General features: G+C 44.1%; 1 protein-coding gene across 1 annotated transcript; it reads left to right on the top strand.

Annotated features, from left to right (window-relative positions):
* The first annotated feature begins 69 nt into the window (after window positions 1–69).
* Window positions 70–10315, top strand: gpr61l (G protein-coupled receptor 61-like). Its single transcript, XM_014132912.2, has 2 exons — window positions 70–523; window positions 8264–10315. The coding sequence occupies exon 2, from the start codon at window positions 8342–8344 to the stop codon at window positions 9635–9637; it is 1296 nt and encodes a 431-aa protein (XP_013988387.2). The 5' UTR covers window positions 70–523; window positions 8264–8341; the 3' UTR covers window positions 9638–10315.
* The last annotated feature ends 5789 nt before the right edge of the window (window positions 10316–16104 follow it).

Genomic DNA, 16104 nt, shown 5'->3' with positions numbered 1-16104 from the left:
GTGTGTGTGTGTGTGTGTGTGTGTGTGTGTGTGTGTGTGTGTGTGTGTGTGTGTGTGTGTGTGTGTGTCTGTCTGAAAAAAAAATCACACAGCTCACAATGTGTGACAGTCACTGCCATACACAGTGATAGCGTGAAAGGAGGAGGGTTGAGAGAGAGAAAGGGCATCCTCTCACATCTCAGGGACTTAGACACTATCCTGAGGAAAGCTTCTACACACCATCTCTTACACCAGTGTCCCTCTGTTACCCCAGCCTGGTTTGGACCAGGAATATTCCCTCTGGAGTACACCTGTAATAGAGACTGAACTTCAAAACCTTTGGACAACCCACTCTGGCTACCTCTACCTGGAACCCTCACCAGTGTGGAACTTGTCCTGCTCATCCAGTGGAAATACTTGGACCTTTTCAGGTCTACTCAACTGAGGTCTCCTCACTAAAACAACCCCTGGGATATCCAGAAAGTACGAATCAAAAAATTCTTATTTCTTTGAATTGGACTGGACATATCATCTAAAATTATGGGTAGGTTATGAGACTTATTTGATAATTTTACACATTTTCACTCATTTTCCCATCTCCATAACATACAGTACATCCACCAGTACATCCACCATGCATAGCTAACAGGTGTACATTCTGTTAGATGTACTTTTACATACATTGGAATCACTTGAACGTTTCATCACATTGTCAGTGACGAGCTGAGAGTTGAGGGAACAAACTATTTTAAGTTATTGTTTTTTGGGGGAATGTTTTTTTTGCCTAAGGTCCATGCATACTGTAGTTATGTGTTTCAAAGTGAAGGTAATGTAAATATCCAACGTATGTCTTAAGTGTATGTGCTCTTAAGAAATTACTTCTCATCTTTTCAGTAAAATATAATTATCCTGAAGGGAAATATAACAAATGTTTCTTCTATACCATCTATTATCACTCATAATACATAGCCTTACCAAAGGTTTGCCTATACATCCATATTTAGCTACATTTCTAGTCATATATCCATGTACAAGATGTTAATTTTAAGAAAAGGCTTTTTAATTTACTCACATTGAAGGAGATTTAACTGACTCCATCTCAGTGTGTTTCCCAGTTGACAGTAGCTGTGCAGTGACAGCTCGAGCTGACATGGCAGGGAGGAGATGGGACCAGAGGGATAGTGAGGGGGACATCTGAGGGACAAGCATGGGTGACTCACGTCTCTCAAAAAAAAGAGCTTGTCTGTAAGAGCCATTGAACACAGGTCACTGGCCCTTCAGTGTAAAACATACTGGCGCCGAAGGGTAGGGCTGCCGTCTTATCGGCTCTCAACCAATCATGCTATTTTGTTTGTGTTTTTGCATTGTTCGTAACTTGTTTTGTACATAATGTTGCTGATACCATCTCTTATGACCAGAAAAGAGCTTCTGGACGTCAGAACTGGGATTATTCACCTCAAATTGGACGAGGAGTTCTTCTTCAATGAGTCGGGATATACTGCAGACACCCGACCAGGCCCCAATCCCCGTGATTTGCTGCAGAAGGAAACAGAGAGTTCGAGGCAGAAGATTGGGGTGCCCTCGAGGATTAGATGACGAGTGGCTAATCTGCCTTTGCCTTCCATTCTGCTAGCTAACGTTCAATCACTGGAAAATAAATGGGACGAACTGAAAGCACGTATATTCTACCAACGGGACATTAAAAACTGTAATATGTTTCACAGAGTCGTGGCTGAAAGACGACATTAAGAACATACAGCTGGCGGGTTAGACACTCTATCGGCAAGACAGAACAGCAGCCTCTGGTAAGACATGGGGCGGAGGCCTATGCATTTATGTAAACAACAGCTGGTGCACGATATCTAAAGAAGTCTCAAAGTTTTGCCCGCCTGAGGTAGAGTATCTCATGATAAGCTGTAGACCATACTATCTACCTAAAGAGTTTATCTGTATTTTTGGAAGCTGTTTACAATCCACCACAGAGTGAGGTTGGCACTAAAACCTCACAAAATTAGCTGTACTCCGCCATAAGCGAACAGGAAAACGCTCATCCAGATGCGGCGCTCCTAGTGTCTGGTGACTTTAATGCAGGGAAACATAAATCAGTTTTACCAAATTTCTATCAGCATGTAAAATGTACAACCAGAGGGAAAAGAATTAGACTACCTTTACTCCACACACAGAGACGCGCACAAAGCTCTCCCTCGTCCTCCATATGGCAAATCTGACCATAACTCTATCCTCCTGATTCCTGCTTACAAGCAAACATTACTGAACTACAGGACTGTTTTGCTAGCACAGACTGGAATATGTTCCGGGATTCATCCGATGGCATTGAGGAGTACACCACATCAGTCACTGGCTTTATCAATAAGTGCATTGAGGACGTTGTCCCCACAGTGACTATACGTACATACCCAAACCAGAAGCAGGCAACATTCACTGAGCTAAAGGGTAGAGCTGCTGCTTTCAAGGAGCGGGACTCTAACCTGTAAACTTATAAGAAATCCCGCTATGCCCTCCGACGAACCATCAAACAGGCAAAGCGTCAATACAGGACCAAGATCGAATCGTACTACACCGGCTCCGACGCTCGTCGGATGTGGCAGGGCTTGCAAACTATTATAGTCTACAAAGGGAAGCACAGCCGAGAGCTGTCCAGTGACACGAGCCTACCAGACGAGCTAAATAACTTCTATGCTCGCTTTGAGGCAAGTAACACTGAAACATGCATGAGAGGATCAGCTGTTTCAGATGACTGTGCGATCACGCTCTCCACAGCCGATGTGAGTATGACCTTTAAACAGGTCAACATTCACAAGGCCGCTGGGCAAGACGGATTACCAGGACGTGTACTCCGAGCATGCGTTGACCAATTGGCAAGTATCTTCACTGACATTTTCAACCTCTCCCTGTCTGAGTCTGTAATACCAACATGTTTCAAGCAGACCACCATAGTCCCTGTGCCCAAGAACGCTAAGATAACCTGCCTAAATGACTACTGACCTGTAGCACTCACGTCTGTAGCCATGAAGTGCTTTGAAAGGCTGGTCATGGCTCACATTAACACCATTATCCCAGAAACCCTAGACCCACTCCAATTTGCATACCGCACCAACAAATCCACAGATGATGCAATCTCTATAACACTCTACACAGCCCTTTCCCACCTGGACAAAAGGAACACGTATGTAAGAATGCTATTCTTTGACTACAGCTCAGCGTTCAACACCACAGTGCCCTCAAAACTCATCAATAAGCTAAGGACCCTAGGACTAAACACCTCCCTCTGCAACTGAATCCTGGACTTCCTGATGGGCCGCCCCCAGGTGGAAAGGGTAGGTAACAACACATCCGCCACGCTGATCCTCAACACGAGGGCCCCTCAGGGGTGTGTGCTCAGTCCCCTCCTGTACTCCCTGTTCACTCATGACTGCACGGCCAGGCACAACTCCAACACATCATTAAGTTCATTGATGACACAACAGTGTTAGGCCTGATCACCGACAACGATGAGACAGCCTATAGGGAGGAGGTCAGAGACCTGACCGTGTGGTGCAAGGACAACAACCTCTCCCTCAACATGATCAAGACTAAGGAGATGATTGTGGACTACAGGAAAAGGAGGACCGAGCATGCCCCCATTTTCATCAACAGGGCTGTAGTGGAGCAGGTTGAGAGCTTCAAGTTCCTTGGCATCCACATCACTGACAAACTAACATGGTCCAAGCACACCAACACAGTCCTGAAGAGTGCACGACAAAATGTATTCCCCCTTAGGAGACTGAAAAGATTTGGCATGGGTCCTCAGATCCAAAGAAGGTTTTACAGTTGCACCATCAAGAGCATCCTGACGGGTTGCATCACTGACTGGTATGGCATCTGCTCCGACTGAAAGGCACTACAGAGGGTAGTGTGTACGGCCCAGTACACCACTGCCCCCCCCCCATACGCTGCAGCTACTCTCTGTTATTATCTATGCATAGCCACTTTAATAACCCTACCTGCATGTACATAATTACCTCAATTGCCTCGACACCGGTGCCCCCGCACATTGACATATTGACTCTGTACCCCCTGTATATAGCCCCTGTATATAGCCACACTATTGTTATTTACTGCTGCTCTTTAATTATTTGTTTTTCTAATCTCTGACTTTTTTGGGGGTATTTTATTAAAACTACATGGTTGGTTAAGGGCTTGTAAGTAAGCATTTCACTGTAAGGTGAATTCGGCGCATGTGACAAATACAATTTGATTTAATTTGATTTATATTCTTAAAGGTGCTACACATAGGATTTAAAAAAAAAATTGCATTGTAATTTTAGAAAATGTCCATAATATATCTGCAGTAATAGTGGAATTATAATGTTTCACATTATTTCTTACCCGCCAGTGTTGTGATTGACTGTGATATCTGCATATGGATTTCTCCCGCCGGGACGGCATTTGTTGTCAAAATGGGAAAGCTGCTCTGTCATTTCCTGGTTGCAAAAATGTTACTGTTCGCTCAATTTGAGTTTATGTGAGAATACAAGCACTTTATAGTGTAGGGAGTCATTGTACCATCCAAATCGCTGTGAAATATATTTTCAACAACAAAAATATACTGCTCAAAAAAATAAAGGGAACACTTAAACAACACATCCTAGATCTGAATGAAAGAAATAATCTCATTAAATACTTTTTTCTTTACATAGTTGAATGTGCTGACAACAAAATCACACAAAAATAATCAATGGAAATCCAATTTATCAACCCATGGAGGTCTGGATTTGGAGTCACACTCATAATTAAAGTGGAAAACCACACTACAGGCTGATCCAACTTTGATGTAATGTCCTTAAAACATGTCAAAATGAGGTTCAGTAGTGTGTGTGGCCTCCACGTGCTTGTATGACCTCCCTACAACGCCTGGGCATGCTCCTGATGAGGTGGGGGATAGTCTCCTGAGGGATCTCCTCCCAGACCTGGACTAAAGCATCCGCCAACTCCTGGACAGTCTGTGGTGCAATGTGGCATGGTGGATGGAGTGAGACATGATGTCCCAGATGTGCTCAATTGGATTCAGGTCTGGGGAACAGGCGGGCCAGTCCATAGCATCAATGCCTTCCTCTTGCAGGAATTGCTGACACACTCCAGCCACATGAGGTCTAGCATTGTCTTGCATTAGGAGGAACCCAGGGCCAACCGCACCAGCATATGGTCTCACAAGGGGTCTGAGGATCTCATCTCGGTACCTAATGGCAGTCAGGCTACCTCTGGCGAGCACATGGAGGGCTGTGCGGCCCCCCAAAGAAATGCCACCCCACACCATGACTGACCCACCGCCAAACCGGTCATGCTGGAGGATGTTGCAGGCAGCAGAACGTTCTCCACGGCGTCTCCAGACTCTGTCACATCTGTCACGTGCTCAGTGTGAACCTGCTTTCATCTGTGAAGAGCACAGGGCGCCAGTGGCGAATTTGCCAATCTTGGTGTTCTCTGGCAAATGCCAAACGTCCTGCACGGTGTTGGGCTGTAAGCACAACCCCCACCTGTGGACGTCGGGCCCTCATACCACCCTCATGGAGTCTGTTTCTGACAGTTTGAGCAGACACATGCACATTTGTGGCCTGCTGGAGGTCATTTTGCAGGGCTCTGGCAGTGCTTCTCCTGCTCCTCCTTGCACAAAGGTGGAGGTAGCGGTCCTGCTGCTGGGTTGTTGCCCTCCTACGGCCTCCTCCACGTTTCCTGATGTACTGGCCTGTCTCCTGGTTGCGCCTCCATGCTCTGGACTCTACGCTGACAGACACAGCAAACCTTCTTGCCACAGCTCGCATTGATGTGCCATCCTGGATGAGCTGCACTACCTGAGCCACTTGTGTGGGTTGTAGACTCCGTCTCATGCTACCACTAGAGTTAAAGCACCGCCAGCATTCAAAAGTGACCAAAACATCAGCCAGGAAGCATAGGAATTGAGAAGTGGTCTGTGGTCCCCACCTGCAGAACCACTCCTTTATTGGGGGTGTCTTGCTAATTGCCTATAATTTCCACCTGTTTTCTATTCCATTTGCACAACAGCATGTGAAATTTATTGTCAATCAGTGTTGCTTCCTAAGTGGACAGTTTGATTTCACAGAAGTGTGATTGACTTGGAGTTACATTGTGTTGTTTAAGTGTTCCCTTTATTTTTTTGAGCAGTGTATAATGTATCTTCAGCTGTTTGAAGTTGGTGGTTCAAAACCGAAAGTAAAAGGCTCAAGCGTGTCTCCGCTATGTTACTGGGAAATGGGACGAGGGAGAAATTCTGAGAAGTGTTTCACTCTTTCTCCTGTCTAAAGTAAACACACCCCTTCTGAGAGAAAAAAACAATGACTTTAGTAAGTCAAAAGGCAAGGATAGATTTCCTATGTGAGTGGAAGGTTGATGTTGATCAGCGTTTGGATAGAAAGGAGAGCAGACTTACATAACCCTGCATTTATGGGTAAACACATCACAATCCCTCAATTGGCCTGGTGCCCCACACCGTATCTAATGTGCCCATTACTATTATCTATTTTGTGTTATCAAAATCCATGCTATACAGACACACCATGTAGCAAGGAGTAAGGATTATATGTTTCAAACAAACTGTTGTAAGTGCTTTATCTGAATCAACTTGTACATCTGTTTTTCTTATCAAAACAGTAAAAATGCATGTATTCTCAGTCCTTAATGGTTTTACGTCCATGTGATCTGGTAGTTTGGCTTGTCCAATAACCTCCAAGCAGTGAACTAGAGGGGCTTCAGGCCAGGGCAGGGATCCCCTTGCGACTATAATGCTCTAGAAATGTAATCATATCCAACATTTTACAAATTAATTTGCTTTGTTTTCTTTTTGGTTAAACGTTGTTATTATATTCAATTATATCAGACTGATGTGTTTGGACATGTTTTTTTAATCAATGTGAAATTATATAATTGAGAAAGAATAACAATAAATGTAGACTTGAGAGATGACTCAGGTAAATTTATTGGCGAGCGTTGTGACATGCTGTTGGACATGAACAAAGGCCTTAAGCAGTCTTGCCCTCTGTTTGGGAAACCCGATAAAGCTTACTGGTAGTGAGCAACTGAAACCCTCAGGCTTACCAAAGTCTTTGTTTTCCCTCTCTTATCTTCAGTACACACACATACTGTAGTGTAGTGTAGGATGGGCCTGGATGGGAGATAAAGTTGCTTTGACATAAACCCAGCTACTCTTACTTTTATCCTAAATGTTAGTCTCAGCTCTGTTAAAGTACACAGAAATACACACTTTTATTGATCATAGTGATTCAGGAGTTGCATTAAAACAGGGTTATATACCCCACCAACATTAGACAACTATACAAAAAGCCCTAACATTTTTGAAATAAGTAAATCAAATCAATGATAAGAGAATAGTCAGATTAACTGATAATGGACACAGACAGGGTGGTGTAGCAGGACGATCGGAATGCCGTCAACCAAGAGGTTGTGAGTTCAAATGCCAGGAGAGGACATGTTGAATAATAATTACTGTATAAATGAACATGCACAATGTAATCATGCATGTCACAGTGTGTCAAACATGTAAGTTGAAAACACTATGTTAAAAGCATTGTTTGTGTGTGTCCCTAACCTTGCCAACAAACAAAGAGCTGTGAATAGATCAGTGCTTCACCAATCAGAGTGTTGATTGGCTCAGCCACAGTAACAAGGGGTGATGTTTCTTTGGGACCGTCAGGTGACGTCCTGATACACAGGAATATTCTTGCAACATTCCCATGAAATGTGTCTAGAATATTAATATTGAATATTATTTTAGTGTCATAGTGCATTGTGCCCGGCCCGCCACTGGAGTCACTAGAGGACAAGGTCAACCCTCCCCGGCCAAACCCAATTGACGCTGGGCCAATTGTGCACCGCCTTATGGGTGTCTTAGTTGCGACACAGCCTGGGATTGAAACAGGATCTGTAGTGACACAGCTAACACTGCGATGCACTGCCTTAGACCACTGCCCCACTTGGGAGGCAATATTGAATGTTCTGAGAACATGATAACCATGTTCTAGGTAATTTCTGTTTGACATTAAGGGAATGGTCTCTTTGAAACAGTAACACTGGAAAATTCCTTTGAAAATATTAGGTAATGACCTAATCAGACTTTTAAGGGAACGTTCTCTAATGTTGTGGGAACGTTTTTTGTTAGCTGGGTAGATGTAAACCATATGTTAAGCTGCATCAGCATGACATTTCAAGATCATATAATTTTGTAATTGTGTTTTTGTCTGTCTAACAGGACATATCCTAAAAAGAGGAGAAAGTAAACATTGCAATGGGGCCTGCTGCTGTAATGATGACTAGTCTTCTGTGAACTATGGAGAAGTCTGGTCCGATGCTGGCTTCTATTCCCAATCGCACAGGGGCCAACCTCACAACCAGCCTATGGGGACCCAACCCCACAGTTCCTGCAGAGGTGGGAGTGGTCACCAGCTCCCAGTCTCAGATCAAGGATCTGATTGGGCTGTTTGCAATGGTGACCCTTAACCTCATCGCCCTATTGGCCAACACTGGAGTCATGGTGGCCATAGCCCGCGCCCCTCACCTGAAGAGGTTTGCCTTTGTGTGCCACCTGTGTGCAGTGGACCTGCTGTGTGCCATCCTCCTCATGCCTCTGGGCATCATCTCTAACTCGCCCTTCTTTGGCACTGTGGTGTTCACCGTGCTGGAGTGCCAGGTCTACATCTTCCTCAACGTGTTCCTCATCTGTGCCTCCATCCTCACCATCACCGCCATCAGTGTGGAGCGTTACTACTACATCGTCCATCCTATGCGCTACGAGGTGAAGATGAGCATCAGCCTGGCCATTGGCGTCATGCTCTTCATCTGGGTAAAGTCCATCCTGCTGGCCCTGGTCACCCTGTTTGGCTGGCCTGCCTATGGGGCCCACAGCTCCATCGCTGCCAACCACTGCTCCCTCCACTGGAGCCACAGTCGTCTGAGGAAGGTGTTCGCTGTGCTCTTCAGCGTGGTGTGTTTCCTGCTACCCGCCGTGGTCATCTTCGCAGTCTACTGTAACGTGTACAAGGTGGCACGCTCGGCCGCCCTGCAGCACACACCCGCACCTACCACATGGGCCTCGTCCAACCCGGCCAAACGTCCCAACCGTTCTGACTCCATCAACAGCCAGACAACCATCATCACAACCACCCGCAGCCTGCCCCAAAGATTATCCCCAGAGATGGCCTTCAGCGGGGGTAAGGCTGCCCTCACCCTGGTGATCATCGTGGGTCAGTTCCTGCTCTGCTGGCTGCCTTACTTCTCCTTCCACTTGCACCTGTCCTTCAGCTCATCCCTGCAGAGCCCCGGAGATGTGGAGGAGGCTGTTACCTGGCTGGCCTACTCCTCCTTCGCTGTCAACCCTTTCTTCTATGGCCTGCTCAACAGGCAGATCAGGGAGGAGCTGGTCAAGTTCCGGCGCTGCTGCTCCTCCAGGCCGGTGGAGCTGGGTACCTCCAGCCACGAGGGCTCCCTGCAGGAGAACTTCCTCCAGTTCATTCAGAGGACCAGCAGCACGGCCGACACGCGCTCCAGCTGCGCCAACTCCAGCCCCAGGAACACTCTGGACCAGGGAGTCAGGATCCCTGGACAGATACCAGAGGAGCATGGCTAAACACAACGGACAACACACTTCAGTATGGACTATTAATATTGACAGCCCTCTATCCTCGTAGCACCCAGAGTTTGTGACCTGACCAAGACAAACTCTGCGGCCTAGTTAACGTCAATATGGCCCTGTGGTTGTTCTGGTCCGGTTACATGGTCAGAAAAAATACTATACTTCATGTATGCCTCTGAGTAGGGGATTATTATTTATTGGTATAATGGGATTTATTCAGGTAAGGTCTCCAACACAAGATCATAGTGTTGTTGTGTTAATGTGAAATATAAAATTATTGTGACAGAATATCATTGACATGACCTTTTACAATTGTTTCATTACAAAACTTTATGTAAAAATCTATGATTATTTAATGTTCAGTTATATGTTCTGAAATAACATTTATTTGAGTTTACTGATGTTTCCAATGAACAGTGAGGAATGCTGTAGGAATACTTATGTTTTCACCTTTTACAGCGACCATGTAAAGTTTCTTATTAACGTTCTATTGATTACACATTATTTAAATAAAGTGACAAGCATCGGTACAAGAGTAACAAAATCAATTAATCTTTTCTAATAATTCTATCCATCTTACAGTGAAAAACAATGTGTCATGTGCAAGTATATACAGTTGAAGTTGGAAGTTTACATACACTTAGGTTGGAGTCATTAAAAGTCGTTTTTCAACCACTCCACAAATTTCTTGTTAACAAACTATAGCTTTGGCAAGTCGGTTAGCACATCTACTTTGTGCATGACACAAGTAATTTTTCCAACAATTGTTTACAGACAGATTATTTCACTTATAATTCACTGTATCACAATTCCAGTGGGTCAGAAGTTTACAAACACTAAGTTGACTGTGCCATTAAACAGCTTGGAAAATTCCAGAAAATTATGTTATGGCTTTAGAAGCTTCTGTTAGGCTAATTGACATAATTTGAGTCAATTGGAGTAGTACTTGTACCTGTATTTCAAGGCCTACCTTCAAACCCAGTGCCTCTTTGTTTGACATCATGGGAAAATCCAAAAAAATCAAGACCTCAGAAATAAAATTGTAGACCTCCACAAGTCTGGTTCATCCTTGGGAGCAATTTCCAAACGCCTGAAGGTACCATCTTCATCTGTACAAACAATAGTACGCAAGTATAAACACCATGGGACCCCGCAGCCATCATACCGCTCAGGAAGGAGATTGTCCAGTTGGAATATTATTGAAGTGTTATGTTAAAAAGGCCCTAAAGATTGATGCTATACAACGTTTGACATGTTTCAATGAACGTAAATAGAACTTTCTTTTGACTTTTCGTCGTGACATTTTGGCCGCGCTTCCTACATTTGGAGTAGCTTACTGAACGCGCAAACAACAAGGAGATATTTGGACATAAATTATGGACTTTATCGAACAAAACAACATTTATTGTGGACCTGGGAATACCTGGAAGTGCCTTCTGATGAAGATCATCAAAGGTAAGTGAATATTTCTAATGCTATTTATGATTTTAGATGACTCCAAAATGGCGGGAATCTGTATTGCTTGATGTCTTTTTCTGAGCGCAGTACTCAGATTATTGCAAAGTGTGCTTTCCCCGTGAAGCTTTTTTGAAATCTGTCACAGCGGTTGCATAAAGAAGATGTTCATCTATAATTCTTTGAATAACAGTTTAATATTTTATCAACGTTTATGATGAGTATTTTTGTAAATTGTTGTGCTGATTCACTGGCAGTATTGGAGAAAAAATATTTTCTGAACATCACGCGGCAATGTAAAATGCTGTTTTTGGATATAAATATGAACTTGATCGAACAAAAAATGCATGTATTGTGTAACATGATGTCCTAGGAGTGTCATCTGATGAAGATCGTCAAAGGTTAGTGCATCATTTTAGCTGGTTTTCTGGTTTTTGTGACGCCTGTCCTTGCTAGGAAAATGGCTGTGTGGTTTTTCTTGTGTTGGAACTGTCCTAACATAATCTAACTTTATGCTTTCGCCGTAAAGCCTTTTTGAAATTGGACAATGTGGTTTCATTAAGGAGACGTGTATCTTTAAAATGGTGTAAAATAGTCGTATGTTTGAGAACTTTGAATTATGACATTTTGTGGTTTTGAATTTGGCGCTCAGATTTTTCACTGGCTGTTGAATAGTGTGAACCGTGGGTGGGACGTCCTCCCCAAGAGAGGTTAAACAATTTAAAGGCAATGCTACCAAATTCTAATTGAGTGTATGTAAACTTCTGACCCACTGGGAATGTTATGAAATAAATAAAAGCTGAAAGAAATAATTCTCTATACTTTTGCTCTGATATTTCACATTATTAAAATAAAGTGGTGATCCTAACTGACCTAAGACAGACTTTTTATGCACAATTTTTACTAGGATTAAATGTCAGGAATTGTGAAAAACTGAGTTTAAATGTATTTGTATAAGGGGTATGTAAACTTCCGACTTCAACTGTGTATATCAATGCAAGGGATTAAAGGCAAAACTAGTATATAACGTCAAAACAGCAACATGGAGATTTCAAAATGGAAGCATCCACCATTAATCAAAAGGGGATACTGGTATAGCCTTAAGTGTTGTATGTTCTTGTCACCATGGAAATGCAGTGAGGCAGGGACACATAGGAAGAAGGTCCTCTGCTGCAGTGCTGGATGCTTGGTTCAGATCCAGATTGGGAGAGCAGAGGGTGAGAGAGAGGAGCATGCTCTTCACATAGGGAGGAATTCAGAATCGAGTTAGGTGTGAGTAAATGGAACTTAATTCCCTTTTTATGCACTTTTCTCTCAACACATACAGTATTCTGACCTTGAACTTAATCATGGGGAAACGCTTGTGCCAGCCAGCTATATGTTTTGGTTGGAGATCACAGAAATGGAGGTGTGGCAGAGGTGTGTTTACGGATATGCATATTCTGACTTTGACTTAATTCCCTCATAATTCCACCACTTTTAAGCACGAGGAAACCATCAATAAGGTCGAGCAACCTGTCGGTTCCAAGTGGAAAAACATCTGCTTGATTGTTTTGGCGATTGTAAATATAAATGAAAATTGTTTTAGATCTATTTTACATCATGATCATTGGAGACAAATGTGAAACCAGTCATATTTCATCAAACTGAAAGCATATCAACATGACAGAAATGTATGCCCTTTTCCCACAGTTTATGCAGAATTTAAATTGTATGTCCTTATAACTTGCAGAGATGAAATTTGGAGACTCAAACTATAGGCTTCTGTTAAAAAAAAAATTACAATTTGAATTGTGTTAAATATTAGCCACTATCGGAAGCCACCGTCAGTAATACCCACATACATTTATAACTGTCAATTTAGTTTTCAATTTAGTTTTCAATTTACATCATTAGTGTACCTTTCTTTCCTCCGTCACGTTCACGTGGTTGGTCTCCTGAGGATCACTAGCAGTAGGGGATCATATTAGGCTAACATATTACAAGTTGTGCAATAATTTGGGACATTTTTGAATCATCATGGAACGCGGTGACAATTGTTGTCAAGAGGACTGGGCGTTGTCATCACAGTTCAATGATTAGTGAGTATTAGGGTAGATTTGACAACAATTGTTCAACCCCTGTTTTGCACTTGTCTCACCTTCCAATATTTCATGGATTAAACAATTAAATATAGCAACTTTAACTGTATTTTTGATTCACCAATTTATTTTGCGTGTAAAGTCTCTCTTACCTGTTTTCTAACCCTAAATATTCTACAAGATCAGAGTATTTTTAAATCTACCAATTGGTGTTGAAAAAGAGACGAATATGCATTTATTTAGATGGCTTTATTTAATTGATCCCTAATATTCTGAACCCGTTCTCTCGATTTAATCTAGTGAGTCTGTCGAGAAAATTTGAATTAAAGGTACACGTATTTAAAGGGATCGTTTAAAATAAATGTACTGAATACCCTGTTGAATGAAAACTCCACGAGATAATCTGTTGCCCAGCAAGTAGGAGGGTTTTCAGCAGTTGAATTAAATGTATTCAGTGCGCGCAATGGAGCAACACCTGCAAAGCCTGTTCCGGAGTATGAATCAGCTCCACAGCCTATGGCTACAGACAGACAGAGCCTTTTTACCATCCAAATAGAGTGGAAAGACAGGCCAGGATAAGACTCAGAAGGTGATTTAACCTGTACCTGAAGATGTGGACCACTATATTAGAGTGATAGTTCCAGTGAGAGAGAAATAGTGAATGTCCAATGGAAAATCATTACTGATTGATATTAACGTTCTGGGAGTGATGACACTGTGTCATTTTATGACTACTCCCTATCTGGATTGTGGCTATCATGAACAAGGGAAGACTCAGGGCAGTTTGTTCCCAAATAATGAAAAACAGCATGTTGTCTGGCATCGCCATGGAACAGGAGTATTTGCTTATTATCATGTAACATGGGTTGTATGAATGACCAGTCGATGTATTAGCAAGAACAGGGCGGTAGATCATCAAACACACCCACACAAGTATTTTCACTAAGCTAACATATGTACAGTTGAAGTCGGATGTTTACATAGACTTAGGTTGGAGTCATTAAAACTCGTTTTCAACCACTCCACAAATTTCTTGTTAACAAACTATAGCTTTGGCAAGTCGCTTAGGACATCTACTTTGTGCATGACACAAGTAATTTTTCCAACAATTGTTTGCAGACGGATTATTTCATTTATAATTCACTGTATCATAATTCCATTGGGTCAGAAGTTTACATACACTAAGTGTCACAGTCTTCGTCGTCTGACGAGGAGGAATCATCGGACCAAAACGCAGCGTGGTAAGTGTTCATGTTTATTGAAATGACTGAACACTAAAACAAAACTAACGAAGAGAATACTGAACAACAGTTCCGTCAGGTGCAAAAACACTAAACAGAAATTAACTACCCACAAAACCCAAAGGAAAACAGGCTACCTAAGTATGGCTCCCAATCAGCGACAACGATGTACAGCTGTCCCTGATTGAGAGCCATACCAGGCCAAAACAAAGAAATACAAAACATAGAAAAGGGGACATAGAATGCCTACCCTAGTCACACCCTGGCCTAACCAAAATAGAGAATAAAAACCCTCTCTATGGCCAGGGCGTGACAGTACCCCCCCCAAAGGTGCGGACTCCGGCCGCAAAACCTAAACCTCTAGGGAAGGGTCCGGGTGGGCATCTATCCGCGGTGGTGGCTCAGGGGCAGGACGCAGACCCCGCTCCACCACTGGCTCACCCCACTTTGGTGGCGCCTCTAGAGCAGGGTCCCTCGCCGCCGACCCCGGACTGGGGACCCTCGCAGCGGGCCCCGGACTGGCGGGCGACTCTGGCAGCGCCGGACTGGCGGGCGACTCTGGCAGCGCCGGACTGGCGGGCGACTCTGGCAGCGCAGGACTGGCGGGCGACTCTGGCAGCCCCGGACAGGCGGGCGACTCTGGCAGCGCCGGACAGGCGGGCGACTCTGGCACAGGACTCACCAGGCTGGGGAGACCCACTGGAGGCCTGGTCCATGGAGGAGGCACAGGATAGACCGGGCTGTGGGGGAGCACTGGAGATCTGGTGTGTAGGCTTGACACCCCTCCTCCAGGCTGAATGCCCACTCTAGCCCGGCCCCTCCAGAGCGCAGGCACAGGTCGAACCGGGCTGTGGGGGAGCACTGGAGATCTGATGCTTGCTACACGCAGCTCTCCATTAGGCTCAATGCCCACTTTCGCCCGGCATGGGCGGAGCGCAGGCATAGGACGAACTGAGCCCTCCCAGCACACCGGAGACACAGTACACAGAGCTGGCGCAGGATACCCTGGACCGAAACAGCGCACTGGAGACCAGACGCGCTGAGCTGGCACAATCCGCCCTGCCTCGATGCCCACTCTCGCATGGCACTTGCGGGGGACTGTCATACCACTCAGGAAGGAGATGCGTTATGTCTCCTAGAGATAAATGTACTTTGGTGTGAAAAGTGCAAATCAATCCCAGAACAAAAGCAAAGGACCTTGTGAAGATGCTGGAGGAAACAGGTACAAAAGTATCTATATCCACAGAAAAACGAATCCTATATCGACATAACCTGAAAGGCCGCTCAGCAAGGAAGAAGCCATTGCTCCATAACCGTCATAAGAAATCCAGACTACGATTTACAACTGCACATGGAGACAAAGATCATACTTTTTGGAGAAGTGTCCTCTGGTCTGATGAAACAAAAATAGAACTGTTTGGCCATAATGACCATCATTATGTTTGGAGGAAAAAGGGGGAGGCTTGCATGCTGAAGAACACCATCCCAAACGTGAAGCACGGGGGTGGCAGCATCATGTTGTTGGGGTGCTTTGCTGCAGGAGGGACTGGTGCACTTCACAAAATAGATGCCATCATGAGGCAGGAAAATTATGTGGATATATTGAAGCAACATCTCAAGACATCAGTCAGGAAGTTAAAGCTCGGTCGCAAATGGGTCTTCCAAATGGACAATGACCCCAAGC

This window comes from Salmo salar, chromosome ssa12 (genome assembly GCF_905237065.1).
Source record: "Salmo salar chromosome ssa12, Ssal_v3.1, whole genome shotgun sequence".
NCBI classification, from domain to species: domain Eukaryota; kingdom Metazoa; phylum Chordata; class Actinopteri; order Salmoniformes; family Salmonidae; genus Salmo; species Salmo salar.
Note: the sequence above shows the minus strand (reverse complement) of the source record. Positions and strands in the feature narration are given on the sequence as shown.

What these genes read in the sequence shown, in the direction of transcription:
- gpr61l (XM_014132912.2), top strand. Translation starts at nt 8,342, where the DNA reads ATGGAGAAGTCTGGTCCGATGCTGGCTTCTATTCCCAATCGCACAGGG.